Source organism: Orycteropus afer, unplaced genomic scaffold, assembly GCF_000298275.1.
Source record: "Orycteropus afer afer isolate SDZICR_OR568_19922 unplaced genomic scaffold, OryAfe1.0 scaffold00005, whole genome shotgun sequence".
Taxonomy (NCBI): Eukaryota; Metazoa; Chordata; class Mammalia; order Tubulidentata; family Orycteropodidae; genus Orycteropus; species Orycteropus afer.
In genome coordinates, this window is record NW_006921592.1 from 20,662,510 (window position 1) to 20,681,519 (window position 19,010).

The window sequence follows — 19,010 nt, forward strand, 5'->3', positions numbered from 1 at the left end:
TTTTCTTTGTTGAAGAGGGTCTGTGTAGTCTTTCTGCCTACTCCACCATCGTGCCGGAACCCTGATGACCTTAAAAAAAAAAAAAAAAAAAAAAATTGTGATTTCTGTGAAGGTTTGCAGAGCCAATCAGTTTTTCTTTCAACAACTCATACACATTTTGTTTCACGCCATTGATAGCACTATGACATGACTCTTCCCACTTCTTTCCTTTGTTTTCCATTTCCATTCCTGCCTTCTGAAGTTTGTCTTTGGGCAAATGCTGCCCTTTTGATCTTGAATAGTTGATTATTCTAAGGAGTGCTACCTCCCTGGTGTCATTGTTCACCATATAGACCTATATAGAGACCTATAACTATTGTTTGGCTGAAAGTTAAGCCACAGGAGTGAGTTGAGTTCCAGGCATGAAGAGTATCTAAGGGACATTGTCTTGGGGACTCCAACAGTCTGTATCCGACCAGTGAGCTTAGTCTTTTTGATGATTTTATGATTTTGTTCCACAATTTTCTCCTTGTCTATCCACGAACTTCTAATGTGATCCTTTTTAGAGTAGTGAGTAGTGGTAGCTGAGTACCATCTAGTTCTTCTGGTCTTGGTTGTGGAGACTGGAATTTACATGGTCTATTAGTCCTTTGGACTAATTGTTTCCATATGTCTTTGAATTTTTTCACTTTTCTTTGCCCTGGACAGGGAGAGACCAAGAGTTTCATTGTACTTTGCCACTCACAAGCTTTTAAGATCCCAATTGCTACTTAGTAATGTAGGATGTAGAACATTATCTTAGTGGAACATTATCTTATTATGCCAATTGACCTTGATGTCCCCCAAGACTATGAGCCTGAGCCCCCATGCCAAGAGACTTATTCCCTCACAGTATCTGGTTATGGCTAAGAAATTTTCTTAACTTTGCTCCCTGTGTGCTTTACCATATGCAAGGATATATTTTCAGCATATGTAAATACATATATAGAAATATCCTCTGTCAACTCTCTATATATTTATGAATGTAGTCCGATTCACCTTCCCACACCTGTTCATCTTGTGTGTCTATCTATGTATCCATACATAGACTATTGTTATTATGATTATTGCAGGATTGTGTACATGTTAGGATTTACTTCTGTTACGTTTAACTCTTGTGTTTCTCCCAGTGTCTTCTTTGCCTTGATCATTTTTGCTGACCTCCCCATATTGTACATTGCCTTCCCCTTCATTCTAGTTAATATATATCTACCCTTTAGTTAGTGATTTACCCTCCTGGTAACCATTAAAGAATATTTCTTCCTATGTGTAAACATTTTCTTGACTTTTTATAATAGTGGCCTCATAAAGTCCTTTTGTGGTTGACTAATTTCATTTGGTATTATGTACGATGACCCCTTTTTTAGTGTTATTATAAAAATAAGAAAATGGAAAATTTTCTTTTTGTCCATAGACCTCTGTCAAACTGTAGCAAGTGTATAGAACTAGTCCCACTCAAAGGACGATAATAATAAAATAATAAGACTGTGGTTTTTTTTTTTTTTTTTTTTCCTCCTCTCTCTGTCTTCCTCCTTGGGCACTGATTGAATTGTTTCCTCCCAAATATGTATTGAAGTCTTGGCCCATGTACCTGTGGTTGTGATCTTGTTTGGGAAAGCATTTTCCTTTGGTTATGTTAACTAGGGTGAAGCCTAAACCTATTCACTTCTGAGTAATAACAAGACCAGAATACACACACACACACACACACACACAGGAAAACAGATGTCTACAAGGGAAGGAATGCCAATAAACCAAGAAATTCTTGTGGCTACCAACAAGGAAATAATCTACAATGCCAAGACCTTGATTATGACTTTTAGCCTCTAGAACCATGGAGAATTAAATTTCGGTTTTTTAAAACCATCCACTTTTTGTATTTGAGTTGCAGGAGCATTAAGAAACTAAGACAGGTAGCTAGTGAAACCCAAAATGGAGGTGAGAATTTTCTGTAAAGAAAATCATATCGCAAAAGAAGATGAACAGAAGGAAAAGGAATAAAGGCTAACTTAACAAGAAGTCTCTGGTCTCTGACATTCTCTAATGAGACATCCAAAATCACCTAGGCAGTGTGGAGGCAACCAGTCCTTACAGCCAGCCCTATAACTGTTTGAATCAAAAGCCCCAAAGAAAATGGAATCACAGGCTGCTGTGTTTGGGGTAAAAGGAGGGTTGTTCTGTGCCCTGCCCCTTCTCATGATGGCCAGTTACAAGACAGCTCCTTTTGCAGATGGAAAGGAGTTTCTCAGATGTTTGCTGTTCCTTGCATTCTGGAAAGTCTGGGCTCTCTTGCAATTTTTCACCCTTGCTGAATTGATGTAAAACCTTCACTTACAAGATGAATATGTAAGGCTGGGTTATCTACAGGAGCAAAACCAATGAAGCATATATAAATAAATATATATATATTGTTATTGTTAGATGCCTTCAAGTTGGTTCTGACTCATAGTTACATGGACAAGAGAACAAAACACTGCCTGGTCCAACACCATCCTTACAATTCTTTCTGTACTTGAGCCCATCATTGCAGCTACTGTGTCAATCTATCTTGTTGAGGGCCTTCCCCTTTTTCGATGACCCTCTACTTTACCAAGCATGATATCATTCTCCAGGGAATGGTCCCTTCTGACAACATGATGAACGTAAGTGAGATGAAGTCTGGTCATTTTCGCTTCTAAGGAGCATTCCGGCCACCCTTCTTCCAGGACAGATTTGTTTGTTCTCCTGGAAGTCCATGGTATTTTCAGTATTTATTTCAAGGGAATGGCTCACGCATTGTGGAGACTGGTAAGCCTCAATCCCGTGGTGGTTGCAAGGCCTGATGAACCCAAAATTTGCAGTCAGGAAGCAGACTGCTGGATTACACCTCAAGAACTGAAAGGCGCAGGATGACAAGACAACTGCAGAACTGCGAGAGGACATCCATATGTACTGGATGCTGGCCATACCACCAAAGAATCTCCCTTTCCAACTGCTTAGCTGCTCACATCAAATCACAAGATAGAGGATGATTATGTAATTTTTGCTAAACTATTGAGAATCTATAGCCTCACCAAGTTAACATATAACATTAACCATCACAGTCCACCCCATATCAACCTGGAACTTGTACACATCTCCTTGGATAGACGATACATAATTTCTAAATAAGGACAACTTTAAGTCATACTTATGCCTAAAATGATACAGCTAACATTCCTAGAACCTGGAACCAAATTAGCTCCATTTACATATTTTATTTTATAATGAGTAATGGGGTAACCAAGCTCATTGCCATTGAGTCAATCCGACTTATAGCAACCCCTCCTTGGGTTTCTGAGGTGGTATCTTTATGGAACTAGATTGCCCAATCTTCCTTCTGAGGAGTGACTGGTGGGTTTGAACTGCCAACCTTCTGGTTAGCAGTCAAATGCCTTAGGCACTACTGGTGAAATAGTTGTCAAAACTTCATCAAAGAACACTTAAAGGTAAGAAGGTTGTTTACAGGAGACTCCATGTATTTCAGACATAGCCCAACAGGAACTGTGCTGCAAGCAGGAACTTTCTTTGAAGTCTTATTTTTTTATCTTTAAAAAAATTCATATATTTGTTCATTTTACTCCATTATATATTGGTGCTTCCTTCATTGTAGGAGCTCTGGTGGCGTAGTGCCTATGGCATTTGACTGCTAACCAGAAGGCTGGTAGTTCAAACCCACCAGCCACTCCTCAGAAGGAAGATTGGGCAATCTACTTCCATAGAGATACCCCCTTGAAAACCCAAGGAGGGGTCACTATGAGTCAGATCAACTCAATGGCAGTGAGGGTTTTTTTTTTTTTTTTTTTGGAATGGGATAAGGGAGGGAAGAAAACAAAAATATTTACTATATATACATTTCTATCTACACACACACATAACAAAACATAGAAGAAATATAAGTTACAGTCCTTGTTTCTGGAATTGGTCAAGGGGTTGCAGCCAGTAGTTAAACTACTTTCTTCCACTACCTGTTCAATATTTCCTTTTATTTCAGCAAGTACCTTAGCTGGTTATGGTTCTTTGCCTGATGGGGTGACCCAAAACTTCTTTCCTGAAGAGTCTGGGCTATTAGTAGTCATGAAGGAATTATTTGGTTGCTGGAGTTTTCCATGACAACTAATAAGAGATGTCCTATGTGATTTCATTTATTCCAGACATACTCTTTTTTACCTCCATTATGCAATATCAATCTGATTTCCCCTTGGTAATCAAGACCAATCACACAAGCCAATAAAGTAACTCATTTCTATGATTGTTGATCTAGAGGCATGAGGAGCTCAACATGGCCAGGTGGCATTCTTAACTTCCAATTCAGTGGAATCAGTGATGTGTCTTTTGATGGGAGCATTCCTCCCTCTGGAATTAAGACTTCTAGACTCACACCACATAGGGACACAAGGACAGAAAGCAAATATATTGCTAGTGGGTCATTAGGTGTAGTAGTGAGTGATGCCACTTCCATTTCCACCACTTGGTTCCTTGACCTGTGAATTTGGGCTATGAGAGAAACCGCACTATACATTGGATGCTGGTTTAGATCATACACAACTTCCTGGAGAACAGTGCCCCAACTCTGCAAGGTATTACCACCTAGCTGATTCTGCAAATGTGTCTTTAGACACATTACATCATTCATTCTATTAGGTCAACTGATTCAAGTTGATGAAGAACAGGGTAAAATGCATGAATTCCATGTACATGGACCCATGACCACATTTAATTTGTTGTGAAGTGGGTTCATTGATCCAAAAAAATGCTGTGTGGAATGCCATAATGGTGAATAATGCATTCTATAATACACGTATTGTAGTTTGACAAGAACACTGCACACACAGAAAGTAAAATTGTATCCCAAACAAGTGTCTATCCCAGTAAGAACAAAATGCTGCCCTTTCAATGATGGAAGTGGTCCAATATAATCAGCCTGCCACCAGATTACTGGCTCATTGCCTGCAGGAAAGATGCCATGTCAGGGACTCAGTGTTGGTTTCTGCTGCTGGCACTCAGCAGTGGCTGTAGCCAAGTCATCCCTGTAAGTGGAAGTCCATGTTGCTGAGTCCATTAATAACCTGTATCCCTGCCACCATGGCTACTTTTGTTCATGAGCCCATTGGGCAATGACAAGAGTGGCTGGCAAAAGACGATGAGTGATATCCACAGAACATGTTATCCTATCCACTTGATTGTTAAAATCCTCCTCTGCTGAGGTCACCTTTTGGTGAGCATTCATATGGACACAAATATCTTTACTTCTTTGGCCCACTCAGAGAGATTTATCTACATGCTTCTTCCCCATACCTCTTTGTCACCAATTTTCTAATTATGTTTCTTCTAAGTCCAGCCAAACCATTGAATAGAGCCTTTGAATCAGTATACAGTCACATATCTGACAATTTCTCCTTCCAAGCAAAATGAACAATCAGAGGTATTATTTTAAGTTCTGCCCCCTGGGAGGATATCCCTTTATCACTGTCCTTCAAGGAGGTCTCAGAAAGGGACTGCAGTACTTCCACTCTCCTCTTTCAACAACTGCATATAATACAGAAACCATCTGTAAACCAGGCACAAATTTTCTCTTTTGTCAGTCAATTGATTATAAAAAACTTGTCATGATGCCATAGGCATAGACTGGAAGAGGGAAAGTAATGTGACAGGAGTGGGGACCATGGGTATTTGTGCCACTTCCTCATGTAACTTACTTGTGCTTTCAGATCTTACTTGAGCTCAATCTCATATACATCACTTCCATTTAATGATGGAATGCTGCTGTGTATGTCCGACTTCATGACTCTGTGGATCAGAGAACTCCCGGTTCATGATAGGCTTCTCAGTCTGCATGGTGATTTGGTGGCCCATGGCTAAGGGTTTAGTCTCTACTAAGGCCAAGTAACAAGCCAAAAACTGTTTCTCAAAAGGAGAGTAGACGATGGCAGAGAATTGCCCCAAATCCAAAGGATATGTGCTGTGATTCATCAATAGGGCCTACCAAACACTCCAAGCAGCATCTCTGTCTGCTACTGCCACTTTAAGCACCACTGGATCATCTGGATAATATAGCCCAAGAAGCAGAGTGGCTTGCAAGGCAGTCAGAACCTGTTTCAGGGTCTTTTCTTGTTTGGAGCCCTACTCAAAATTAGTAGCTTTTTGAGTCACTTGAAAAATACGCTGGAGTAGCACATCCAAATGAGGGATATGTTGCCTCCAAAATCCAAAGGGGCTGACTAGATGTTGTGTCTCCTTTTTAGTTGAAGGAAGGGTCAGATGTAACAACTTATGTTTCACTTTAGAAGGAGTATCTCAATATGACTCACACCTATGGACCTGTAGATATTTCACTGATGTGGAAGGTACCTGAATTTTTGTCAAATTAATTTTCCATCTTCTGGCATGCAAATATCTTATCAGTAAGTCTAGAGTCATTAGTACTTCTTCCTTACTAGGTCCAATCAGTAAAATGTCATCAATGAAATGGACCAATATGATGTCTTATAGAATGAAAAGGTGATAAAGATCCCTATGGACTAAGTTTTGACACAGTGCTGGAGAGCTGATATACCCTTCAGGTAGGACAGTGAACATGTATTGCTAACCTTGTCAGCTGAAGGCAAACTGTTTCTGATGGCCCTTCAATATATGTATAGAGGAAAAGGCATTGGGCAGATCAATGGCTACAGATAAGATACCAGGAGATGTATTAATCTACTGAAGCAATGAAATTACATCTGGAACAGAAACTGCAATTGGAATCAGCATTTCATTAGGTTTATGATAATCTACTGTCATTCTTCAAGATCCATCTGTTTTTTGCACAGGTCAAATAGGTGAGTTAAGTGGGAATCACCACCCCTGCATCCTTCAGGTCTTTATTAGTGGCCCTTATCTCTGCAATCTCTCCTGGAATGTGGTAATATTTTTGGTTTATTATTTTTCTATTTAGGGGCAGTTCACTTCCACTTGGCTTTTCCTACCATAATAAACCTTACTCCATATACCAGGGATCCAATATGAGAGTTCTGCCAGTTGATGAGTATTTCTATTCCAACTATGCATTCCAGAACTGGTAAATCACTACAGTCTGGGTTTGGGGATCCACTGTGAGACAGACTTAAGCTAAGATCCCATTAATAACCTGACCTCCACACACTACTACTCTGACTAGTGGGTCACAGTTCTATGTCTTAGGTCTCCTGTAACTAGTGTCAACTCAGAGCCAGTGTCCAGTAACCCCAAAAAAGCCTGATTATTTCTTTTTCCCCAATGAATAGTCACTCTCATAAAAACCCATAGATCCCTTTGGGGAAGGCCAAGAGAAAGATTAAAAGTACATATTTTTGTCAGTATACTGGGGTTCTGCCTCAGAGACACCCAGCCTCCTCTTCATTCAAAGGGTTGTGGGTCTGTAAACTGGCTCAAATCTAGGAATCGATTTATGGGCCATGACTCTATTCTGACAATTCAAGTGAGACTGATGTTTGCTTGACCTGGAATTCTTCCATTTGTTCAGATCAAGTAAATATTTAGTAGATTTTTCATCCATTTAACTCCTAGAACACCATGACTAACTAGCCAATTCCATAAGTCCATATGAGTCAAACTATTCTGATGACTGTTTAGACTCTATGTCCATTATGATAACCACACCCATCGTGTTTTTGTTGATTAAGTGCTTCACTTAGCCCATATGTCTGTGGGGTCCAATCAGCTCCAATGTAGTTAGAAATCTTAATTCAGTTAGTGCAGTTCCCACTGTCAAATGTGACTTACATAAAACAGCAATCACAGCAGTCTTCAAGAATGCTGGGACTCCCTTCACAAATTTGTTTCTCACCATTGTGGTAAAAGGTATGTCCTCTGGGCACCCCATGGGTGGGTCTGTGGGTCCAAACTGATAAATCCATTCTAACATTCTAATTTCCCTATGCCTTCATAAACCTTCTTCTACAGTATACTAAGACAGTTATGGCATTTAAACTTGATTTAGTGTCAGCCATTGCTTAATCCACGTTTCGGTGAACCAACCACATAAACTATTAAATCCTTTTCTAACATCTTGAACTGAAACACTGAGTGAAGAATGTGGGCTCAGCGGGCCCATATTAATAAACTCAAACTGACCCAATTTTATGTTCTTTGTGCTATTATTCCACACCTTAATAGCCATTACCACACATATTCCTTTGTTTTCTGTTTGTAGATTTAGAAAAACCAAATAGTTCTTTTGAGGTATAGTATACTTCCTCATGGGTCACACTTTGCACTTCAACTCTTGGGGCTTGTTGCGACTTAAGTCTAGTTACAAGTTTCAATATTGCAAAATGAGGCTTAATTTTTTTCCAGTTCTTTCAGCTTGAGAAATGATGAGGATGTTCTTCCCTTTTGGTTTTCTAACTCCAGGTCTTTGCACATTTTATTATAGTAATTAGGAGCTCTGGTAGCATAGTGGCTAAAGCACTTGACTGCTAACCAGAAGGCTGGCGGTTCAAACCCACCAGCCACTCCTCAGAAGGAAGGTTGGGCAATCCTACTTCTGTAGTGATACTGCCTCGGAAACCCAAGGAGGGGTCGCTATGAGTCGGGGCCGACTCGATGGCACACAACAACAACAACAACAACAACAACATTATAGTAATTAGCTTTGTCTGCTCAAGCTGCTCTTTGAAATCTCCTGTTCAGCTCTTTTATCTTATTTCTTCCATTTGCTTTAGCTATTCTCTGCTCAAGGACAAATAATCCGAGAAGCTGGATTATATGAAGAAGCCATGGTATTTTCAATGGCCTCTTATGCATGTGAGAGCTGGACAGTGAAAAAAGAAGACTAAAGAAGGATTGATGCTTTTGAGTTGTGGTGTTGAAGAAGAATGCTACGGAGTACCGTAGTCTGCTAAAAGGACTGACAAATCTGTCCTGGAAGAGTGCAGCCAGAATGCTCCTTGGAGACAAGAATGGCCAGACTTCATCTCACCTACTTTGGTCATGTTGTCAGAAGATACCATTTCCTGGAGAAGGATATCATGCTTGATAAAGTGGAGGGTCAACAAAGAAAGGGAAGGCCCTCAAAGAGATAGATGGACACTGTGGCTGCAACAATGGGCTCGGGTATAGCAAGGACTGTGAGGTTGGTGCAAGACTGGGCAGTGTTTCATTCTGCTGTACATAGTGTCACTGTGAGTTAGAGACAACTCCACAGCACCTAACAACAACACAATGTATCATTTAAGTTGTCAAGTATCTTTCTAGAATGTCTAGTGCTGTCACTGCTCTCATTCCTGATATTGGTAATTTGTATCTTTTCTCTTTTATTCCTGATCAGTCTGGCTAAAGTCCTGAATCAACTTTATTAATGTTCTCCAAGACCCAAGTTTTGGTTTCGTTGATTTTCTCTATTGTTACTCTTTTCTATTGCATTGTTTTCTGATCATTATTATTTCATCTATTTGGCTTAATTTATGTTTATTTGGCTTTTTTTTTTTTCCCTCCTGGTTTCTTAAGGTGGAAACTGAAATCACTGATTTGAAACTTTTCTTATTTTTTAATATGTACATTAAATACACATTTAGTTGATTCTGACTTACGGTGACCATGTATAACTGTGCTCCACAAAGTTTTCAATGACTGACTTTTCAGAAGTAGATCACCAGGTCTTTCCCCCAAGGCACCTCTGGGTGATTTTGAACATCTAGTCTTTCAGTTAGCAGCCAGGTGTGACTACCCAGGGACTCTAATTTATACATTTAGTGCTATGTAAGCCTTAAGTAGGAGCTCTGGTGGCATAGTGTCTAAGACACTTGACTGCTAACCAGAATGCTGACCATTCAAACTCACCAGCCTTTCCTCACAAGGAAGGTTGGGCAGTCTACTTGTGTAGTGATACCGCCTCTGAAACCCAAAGAGGGGTCGCTATGAGTCAGATCCGACTTGACAGCAATGAGTTTGGTTTGGTTTTTTGGAATCCTTAAGTACTGCTTTAGTGACATTCCCCAAATTCTGATATGTAATATTTTCAATTCCCTTTTGATTTCTTCTTTGACCCAGAATGAGTGCTGGATACAGTTTCCTTTAATCCTTTTCATGATTCTTTCTCTGGTCTAAGGTAGTTCCTCCCATATGTGCTAATCAGTAATCTGTTGAATACTGCGGATCTCTAGAGTTCTTTGTGCAACTCTTGTCTCCTTCTAGTCTCTCCATGATTTCCCTGGACTCTCAGCTGTGTCTGCTCAACCCAGGGAAGCTGATGGACTCTACCTAGTTTCCCTTTCACTGACCCACAGCCTCAGGTTTTCTGAACTAAGGGAGCTCAAGCAATTGTAGGGCTGACCTTGCTTCTTTTCCTATCTGTGGTAGTTAAGACTGTGTGTCAACTTGGTTGGGCCATGATTCTCAGTGATTTAGCAGCTGTGATGTAGTCACCCATAATGAGATCTGCAATGAGCAGCCAATCAGCTGAAAGGGAGTTTCCTCAGGGATATGGTCTGCTTCCAATATATATGGACATCCTAGCAAAGCTCTCTGGCTTTTTGCTCAATCTGAATCCTGTATCTGGCCCACCATTATCTGACCTCCAGTTCTTTGCCCTGCAGCCAGTGGTCTTCTATATTTCCTGCTGATCTTGGGTTTATTAGCCTGTGAGCAAGATGCTTGCCATCTTACCTGCTGATCTTAAATTCATCAGCCTCCACAACCTGTGAATCAACAGCTTGCCATTTGACCTGCCAATGTTGGGTTCAGCAGCCCCTACAGCTGTGTGAGTCAGGAGACGCTCCAAGTTAACATCTGATCCCCGGACTTGAGATTTACCAACCTTTATAACTGTGTGAGCCGTTTCTTTAAGATAATCGCTGTCCTAAAAAAAAAGAAAAAGGGAAAAAAAAAAAAAAAACAACAAAACTCACAGCCTTTAAGTTGGATCCGACTCATAGCGACCCCTCCTTGGGTTTCTGAGGCAATATCTCTTCAGAAGTAGATTGCCTAAGCTTCCTTTCAAGGAGTGGCTGGTGGATTTGAACCACCAGCCTTCTGGTTATCAGTCAAATGCCTTAGGTACTATGCTACCAGAGAAACAAATCTTTACTGGTTTTGCTGTTCTTAGGAACCCAGCCTAAAACACTATCCCTCAAGGAACATTGTCCTTCACTGTCTTAATCCCTTGTCATAAAAACTGTTGTTTCTTATATTTTGGTATATTTTCATATATCAAAGAGAGATGCTTCGATTATTTTGCTGTGAAGGTAAATCTGCTCCCTATTACCCCATCTTTGTCACAAGTATAAGCTGGCTTTTTATTATTATTTTTTTTTTTACAACCAGTATTAGATGTTGAAATCAATTTATTGGGTTGTGGTAAACATTAAAAAAAACAAAATAAGTGTAACTAATGGCACTGAGAAATTTGTATACCAAAAAGCCAAACTCACTGCCGTGGAGTCGGTTCCGACTCATAGTGACCCTACCTTGGTTTTCCGAGGAAGTATCTCTAAGGAAATAGATTGCCCAATCTGAAATTATCAAATGGGAACCTAATTTGCTGTGTAAAGTTACACAGAAAACACAAAAAAATATTACTAAAAAAATAAAAACAAGGAAACCAAAATGATATAGAAAAGAAAATATGCATTGCATATATTAACGGTAAATAAGTTTTGTTTTGTGAAACTTTGTTCAGTTATTTGTATATATGCATGTGTGTACTTCAAAAGGAAGACTGAGCAATCTACTTCTGTGGAGATACCATCTCAGAAACCCCAGGAGGGGTTGCTATGAGTCTGATTCGACTCAACAGCAGTGTGACGGCAATGAGTTAGGATTTTTTTTTTATGTGTGTACTGCATTATAAAATGTAAAATTAGAAATGTAAAAGACATTTCTTATTGAGGGTCATGATCGAAATTGTTCGAGGTGTATCATGGTCTGGAATAGACTATTGTTCTTAGTTGCTGTGGAGTCATGGTGACCCCACGTACAACCCCATGCCCAGTCCTGTCCCCTCCCCAGGATAAGTTTCAGATCAGACCCTTGTGATTCATAGGGTTTCCATTGGCTGATTTTCTGACTTAGATTGCTAGGCCTTTCTCCCTAGTCCATTTCAGTCTGGAAGCTTTGCTGTAACCCATTCAACATCACAGGACCATGCAAGCCTTCACTGATGGAGGTGGCTGCACATGAGCTGTATTGGTTAGGAATCAAACCTGGATTTCCCAGATGGAAAGTGAGAATTCTTCCAGTAAACCACCTTCCAATACAGGTAGGATTCTGTACCTTCCAGTACAGGTAGCAATCTGTAAAACTTCATCTTCATTCCTGGCTTGAAGGATTTACATCACCTTGGGAAAATTACCTGTTTCATTTGCTATAGAGGGCATATAATCCCTGAAATAATGTCTGCAAAATACCTTGTAGGTTTAAATATTTTAAAATTGAGACACAGCCATTATTCTCTCAGTTAAATATTAAGTAATTGCCCCATATGTTTCAGGCATTTTACACACTGTTGAGCTACCAGCATGGATCAAAGAGAGGCCCTCCCTGCCCCAGCACTGGAGCATACCTGGCTAGTATGGAATGCAGCCCTAAAGCTTCATGACAGGAAAAAAAATAAAAATAAAAATAAAAACCTGTCACTGCCGTGCTGTTGTTTCTGTCTCATAGCGACACCCCTTGGGTTTCCGCAGTGGTATCTCTATGGAAGTAGATTACCCAATCTTCCTTCCAAGGAGTGGCTTGTGGGTTTGAACCGCCAGTCTTCTGGTTAGCAGTCAGATGCCTTAGGCACTATGCCACCAGAGCGCCCATGGCTTCATGAAGTGCTATGAAAATTTAGAGCACAAGGAAGATTCAGAGATTGTGACAGTGACAGGAACATTGAGGAGGTGATAGGAAGACTGTCGTATTCAGAAGTCATTGCAGGGTCAGAGATTAAGGAAGTGGGAGTGATCAGGATCTGTTTGAGGAATCACAATTTCAGTTTATTTAATGTATTCCTTAAATACAATGCAACGCAACACACTGCCGTCCAGTTGGATCCGACTCATAGTGACACCTCCTTGGGTTTCTGAGGCCGTATCATTATGGAAGTAGATTGCTCAATCTGCTTTCTAAGGATTGGCTAGTGGGTTTGAACCACCAGCCTTCTGGTTAGCAGTCAAATGCCTTAGGCACTATGCCACCAGAGCTCCCTAAGTACTCACACACAAATATATTTTAACATCCATTAAAAAAAAAAAGAAAGAAAGAAAAAATCAAACCCACTGCCATGGAGTTGATTCTGACTCATAGCAACCCCCATTGGGTTTCCAAGGCTGTAAATATTTACAGAAGCAGATTGCCTCATTTGTCTTCTACAGAGCAGCTGGAGGGTTCAAACCACCGACCTTTTGGTTAGCAGCCAAACGCCTTAACCACTACACACCGAGCTCCATTATACCTACAATGACCTTGAAATGTACCAACAAACAAGATAGATAAAAGCTCCCTGCTCTCATGGAGCTTACATTCTACTGGGATAAATACAATAAAAAATGAATATAATACACACGTAAATGATCTGTTAAAAGGCCATAAATACTATGGGAGAAAAGTGGTTAGAAGTGGGGTCTGCCAGTTTTAATTTTAAGTGGGAGATATTCAGGGGTATAGACTTAGGATCTAAACATAATAGTATATATATGATATGTTGTTGTTATATGCCATGGAGTCGGCCCCAACTCTTATCGACCCCTCCTTAGGTTTCCGAGGCAGGATCGCTATGGAAGTAGATTGCCTCATCTTCCTTCCGAGGAGTGGCTGGTGGGTTTGAACCGCCAGCCTTCTGGTTAGCAGTCAAGTGCCTTAGGCACTACGCTACCAGAGCTCCCATATAGATGATATAAAGAATGCTAAAAATATTGGAACATAATTAGAATCTTCAGGTCTACAATCCACTCTAAAACTCAGACCTTCGGATGCTGCATTGTCACTTTGCAGCCACTAGGGCGCAAACAGGGCATTCTGAAGAACATAGGGTGAGGGTGAGAGTGTGAGAGAGATGGGAGTAATTATGAACTCCCGACCCAACGCCAGGAGTTCCGAAGAGATAGCTCTACTTCAAGACACTAGCAAGAAAAGTGGAATTTTATTGTGTGACCTGAAACAAGACATCTTTGCCTTCCGTTTCCCTTCCTTAGATTATCCCCACCCAGGTAGGAGATGAGGCCAAGCGAAGGAATGAACTTCATCAGCCTGGCTGTTCTTCGTGTCAAGGCAGGTCAAGGTGGCTGCTCTGGCATTTCCGTGGCTAACATTCAGCGCCCGGGGTTTGTACAAAAGCCCCACTGGATGCTTTCCGTTCCCTAGTAATATTTTAAAAGGCGTCACCGAGATCTGAACATTCACCCTCACATTTGGATTTCTCCATCCTTCCCATCCCTAGTTTATGTTGGCAGATCAATGACCATTTTTATCTTTTGGTGCAGTCCTCAGTCCGTCGCCCTCTCTCGCTCCTAGGGCCGTCCGCCTTTATCCGATGAACGAGCAGGGCAAGGCTAGCAGAGCCCGAGTCAGCAGTGCCGAGGCGCGCACGCGTCTGGCGCCGCTGGTGGCGCATCTGGCACCAGAGCGCGCCCCCAGCGCGGTGGTTGCTGCGGCTGCCCGCGGAGGGTTGGTTCTGGAGCTTGCCGGGCGCTCTCTCCCCGCGCGGGGGCACCAGAGCCCTCGGAAGTGTCAAGGACTGCGGTGCATTTTCCCAATTCCCTTTTAAATGACTGCGGAAAAACAGACTCTCAGAGCCGCAAATGGGAAGACAGATTCTCAGACAGAAGTCGCGAATGCCCCGCAGCCATCATTTACCTGCGCTGGCAAAGCAGTTATGGTTTATCACTCGACCCTCCCGGATCGCCTCGTTTGTCCCTAGTGAGACCCCGGGCTCTGTCCGCCTTGGGCTTCTGGGTAGTTGGATACATGTGGTGCTCCAGGGAGCGCGGGCGCAGTGCACGCGTTCGCGTACACCCGCGCACACACGAACACGCGCAAGGTACGGAAGGGGAGTACGCGCGCTGGGTGCTCCAAGTGTGGGTGGGCCTCGTGGGGCGTGAAGCTGCAATCTGGGAACGGCTGCGTCCTGCCAGGTTAAAGAATAAGAGAAAATGACGCGACGCCACACATGTCAGGCCACCGCTGCTTCCGCGCATTTAGGAAACCCAATACACGTCAGGCGAGTTCCCTTTCCCTCACATGGCTCTACATCCCGGGCGTGTGATGCCAGAATGATCAGGAAAAAGACCCACTGAGAGAACCCAGAGAGTCTTCTGCAAAAATACTAACTGGAAGATCTTCCCAAACCACCGATCCCCAAATAGGTGGCTCAGAATGGGGGCAGTGAGCCTTGGTTACCAGTGCAGAATACTTTTTGGTATTTGCAATATTTATTTATTTTTAGGCTAGCTCACCCTTCCTCTAAGGCAGGATGGGAAAGGAGAATGCAACGGGGAGGAAGGAGGAGGGAGAAGAAAGAAGGGAGGAGAAAGGATTCCTATAATAAGAATCAGAGCATTTTTCAGCTAAACCGAGCCCGGTTTCCATGTCAAAAAGGGAGACAGCCTCTACTGCGATTGTAGAAGAGACCGCAGTGTAAATTAGGGACTGGGTGGCGTCGGTTGGAGGAATGGTTCATCTCAGAGGTACCTGGATCTAAATGCACGCACACACGCAAACACACAGGCGCGCGCGTCTACACGACCAGGATGTGTGCGTGTGTGCGCGCGTGTGTGAACTCCCACATGCTGCTGCTGTCTGCTTCTGGCCAGTGGCACCCGTACCTCCCTCCTCCTCGCTCGCCCCCAGATTCTCTTCTCCTCCCCTCCCTGTTGCTTTTGTCTGGAGGGTGTTAGGGGTTTGTGTGTGTATAAGCGTGTGTGTTTTTGGATTGCAGACTAATTTTCTGGAGTTTCTGCCCCTGCTCTGCGTCAGCCCTCACGTCACTTCGCCAGCAGTAGCAGAGGCGGCGGCGGCGGCAGCTCCCGGAATTGGTTTTGAGCAGGAGCTCGCTCGCTCCTTCACTCGCGCTCTTCGCGGCTCAGTCAGTTTCTGGCGGCGGGAGGAGCCTGGACCCAGGCGCCGCCGGCGGGCGGGAGGCGCCGGAGCCTGGGTGAGCAGCGCGGGCTGTGTCTTCGGTCGCCTCGGCCTCGGCCCTCACTATCCCCCCTGGGGCGGCCTCAGCGGCTCCCCAGGTGGGACGGGCCGCGCCACCTGCCCGCGCCTCCAGCGTCCAGCGGCGGTGGCGGATTCTGCAGCATCATTCGGGGGCTCCGTCGCGGAGCCAGCGCCGCCCGCTGGCAGTCTCCGAGTCCCCCTTTTAGAGGGTCCTTCGCCCGGCCTGTGCCATGCAATCCTGTCTTAGGGACTTTTGCCCTACCTCCGCTCCCGCGGACTAAGGCTTTAAGAGAGGGTGGGCACATTGGTTGCCCCAGCGGCGTCAGTGCCATCTTGGGGCAAGTTGATTTCTGGGGGTCGGAGCGGGGCCCTTATCCTTCCACTGTCTCCCGGCTGGGGTCGTGGTGGGGTTAAGGAGAGGGCGAAAGGAGAGTACTCCAGTTCGTGGCATCTGGGGTCTAGAGCTCAGGCTCAAGTGTGTCTATTTGTCTTTAGCCTCGAGGTGTGTCCGGGATTCCCTTGCGCATTTAACCAGGAGCCTGCGCCCCAGTGAGTCCCGGGAGCGCCGCCGGCCGGTGCCCAGCGCGCCAGGCCATGCAGCGGCGGCCGCGGCGAAGCTCGGAGCGGCGGTAGCGCCCCCTGTGTGGCGGCCCGCGATGCCCCAGCCACTGTGAACTGTGCCACTCTCAGCCCGGGAGACGCTCGGCTCTGCGCGCCTGCTACCAGTACCGAGGAATCGAGGGACCAGCGCACACGGGGGAAGGCCGCCAGGAGCTGGCAGAGGAGGCCGACCGGTGCAGGGCGGGGACACCACTCGGGCTGACTCGGACTGGCACTGGCGGCTAGGGATGTCGTCCTGGACAAGGTGGCATGTCCCCGCCATGGCGCGGCTCTGGGGCTTCTGCTGGCTGGTAGTAGGCTTGTGGAGGGCTGCGCTCGCCTGCCCTACGTCCTGCAAATGCAGCACCTCTCGGATCTGGTGCAGCGACCCTTCTCCGGGTATCGTGGCGTTTCCAAGGTTGGAGCTTAACAGTGCAGACCCTGAGAATATCACCGAAATGTGAGTTTTTGGTGTTCTTCCTTCTTCCTTCCCTCCTCAGCCCCAGGGCCTGGGCCTGCCAGGCGGGTACTTTCAGAGTCTGGGGAGAAGTCAAATGATAAGAGATGGAGAGCGGGGCTATCTGTCAGTTAACTAGCTTGGGGCTGCTAACCCAGGGAAAAGTGTAACACTTTAAAAATTGCATATATAGAATTCTATATGCACTTTATATTTCAAAGCCCTGCTGGGTGTGCTTTAGGCTTTTTATAAATACATACAATAACTTAGTCTTGGACGTTTTTGTTTGTAAGGTGCTCTGGGTTGGGTTAGAATTTCAGTAATATTTAATAGAAAGGAGGTTAAAATAATTAACTTTATGAAATCTGTTGAAGGAGGTCTCTCCCTTAGTGTCTTTCTCTGAGGTTTGGGGTTAACCAATTTCCCTTTTCATTTCATATATCAGATTTTGCTTAGAAGATTGCATCCAGAGATGGCCTTGAAAATGATCTGTAAGAGGAGAAGTTCTGAGTGTTGAAATGCATTCACTCCAATGAGAAAATGTGATAGTTGGAAGCCTAAAAGCCTGTTCTGATTTAATTTGGACTTGACTTCCCAGAGATATAATTTGGAGAGTTTGGATTATAAATCTTGATTGCCCATTGAACTATTTCCTGGGACTAGATTGGATGATAGATCTGGGTATTGTAGTTTGATAAATACTGGCTTTAGCATTGGACCCCTATGTCCTATGCCCCTGGAAATGTTTGAGTTGTCCTGGTCTGATGGAGAAGCCAAAGTGTGTATTTCTGCTTCTTGTCTTCAGATGTCTTGTGACAAATAAATTACCAAGCAGGAATTTACCAGTCCTGTCCTTGGCATTTCTCTGTCACCGTTGCTAGAGGTGTTATTTTATTCTAAGGACTCTGTCATTTCATTAACATGAGATTTTATTCATCCGTGCAGAGGATTGTAAGACAAAGTTTCTGCCGATTTTCCTTAAGGTGCTTGTCACTGAAATAGGCAGAGCTAAAAGTAGGGCTTGGGCTATGGCCTTCCGGTTGGCGAGTGCGCATGCATTCCCCCCCCCCCCCCACACACACAGAAAACACACAATCCTGTTTCTGTCACCATAGTTGACCAAGATAACCTGCTTTTTTTTTTTTTTCTTTAAATGTAAGTAAGAGATCTTCCTAGTCTCTGCTGCTGTTCCGTTGGTGATGCTCACGTTATAAGGCACAGGCAGAAGGAAATGACAACAGAACAGAGAGGAATGTGCAGGCCTAGCAAAGCTGAGATATGTTGGAGCCACCAACTGTCAGGCTGCTCCAGGAGACAGGATCTCAATCTTTTTGGCAAGGAGAGCAGCATGCAGGACCGGAGAGGAATGGTGGGTAGTGCCCCAACTGTGTTGGCCTGGGCCTGGGCTGCTTGATGAAGATGGTCAAACTGGACCAAGGTGTCTGTGGCTTTTTTCAGGATCTTTGTCATTTTCACAAGATTTGTGTGTGTGTGTGTGTGTGTGTGTTAGTATCAGATGGTGGAAGCCAGATGGAATTCAGAGCCCTTCAGACTATTTCGAGACTATGGGCTGTGCCTTTATAGAGTTAGGTGTTATGTTTTGTTTTTAAATTCTGTATTGAATGATAGATATCTATTAGAGGAAGTGATAAGGCTGCTTATTTCTAAGGTCATAATCTAGGAAAAAGAATAAAATTATTTTTAAGTAAAAAAGTTTTATTACTTTAAACCTTAGTAGTCTTAGCTGCCAGATATATAGGAAATCAACAGATTTCAGCAGAGGTTTCTTTTATCAGTC

The 19,010-nt window shown here is 43.6% G+C and overlaps 1 protein-coding gene across 1 annotated transcript in view; it reads left to right on the forward strand.

Annotated features, from left to right (window-relative positions):
• The first annotated feature begins 17,003 nt into the window (after window positions 1-17,003).
• Window positions 17,004-19,010, forward strand: part of NTRK2 (neurotrophic receptor tyrosine kinase 2) — a 499,612-nt gene continuing 497,605 nt past the window's right edge. The window contains exon 1 of the mRNA XM_007938966.2: window positions 17,004-17,215. Coding sequence (XP_007937157.1) covers window positions 17,004-17,215 — 212 coding nt within the window. The remainder of the gene's footprint in view (window positions 17,216-19,010) is intronic.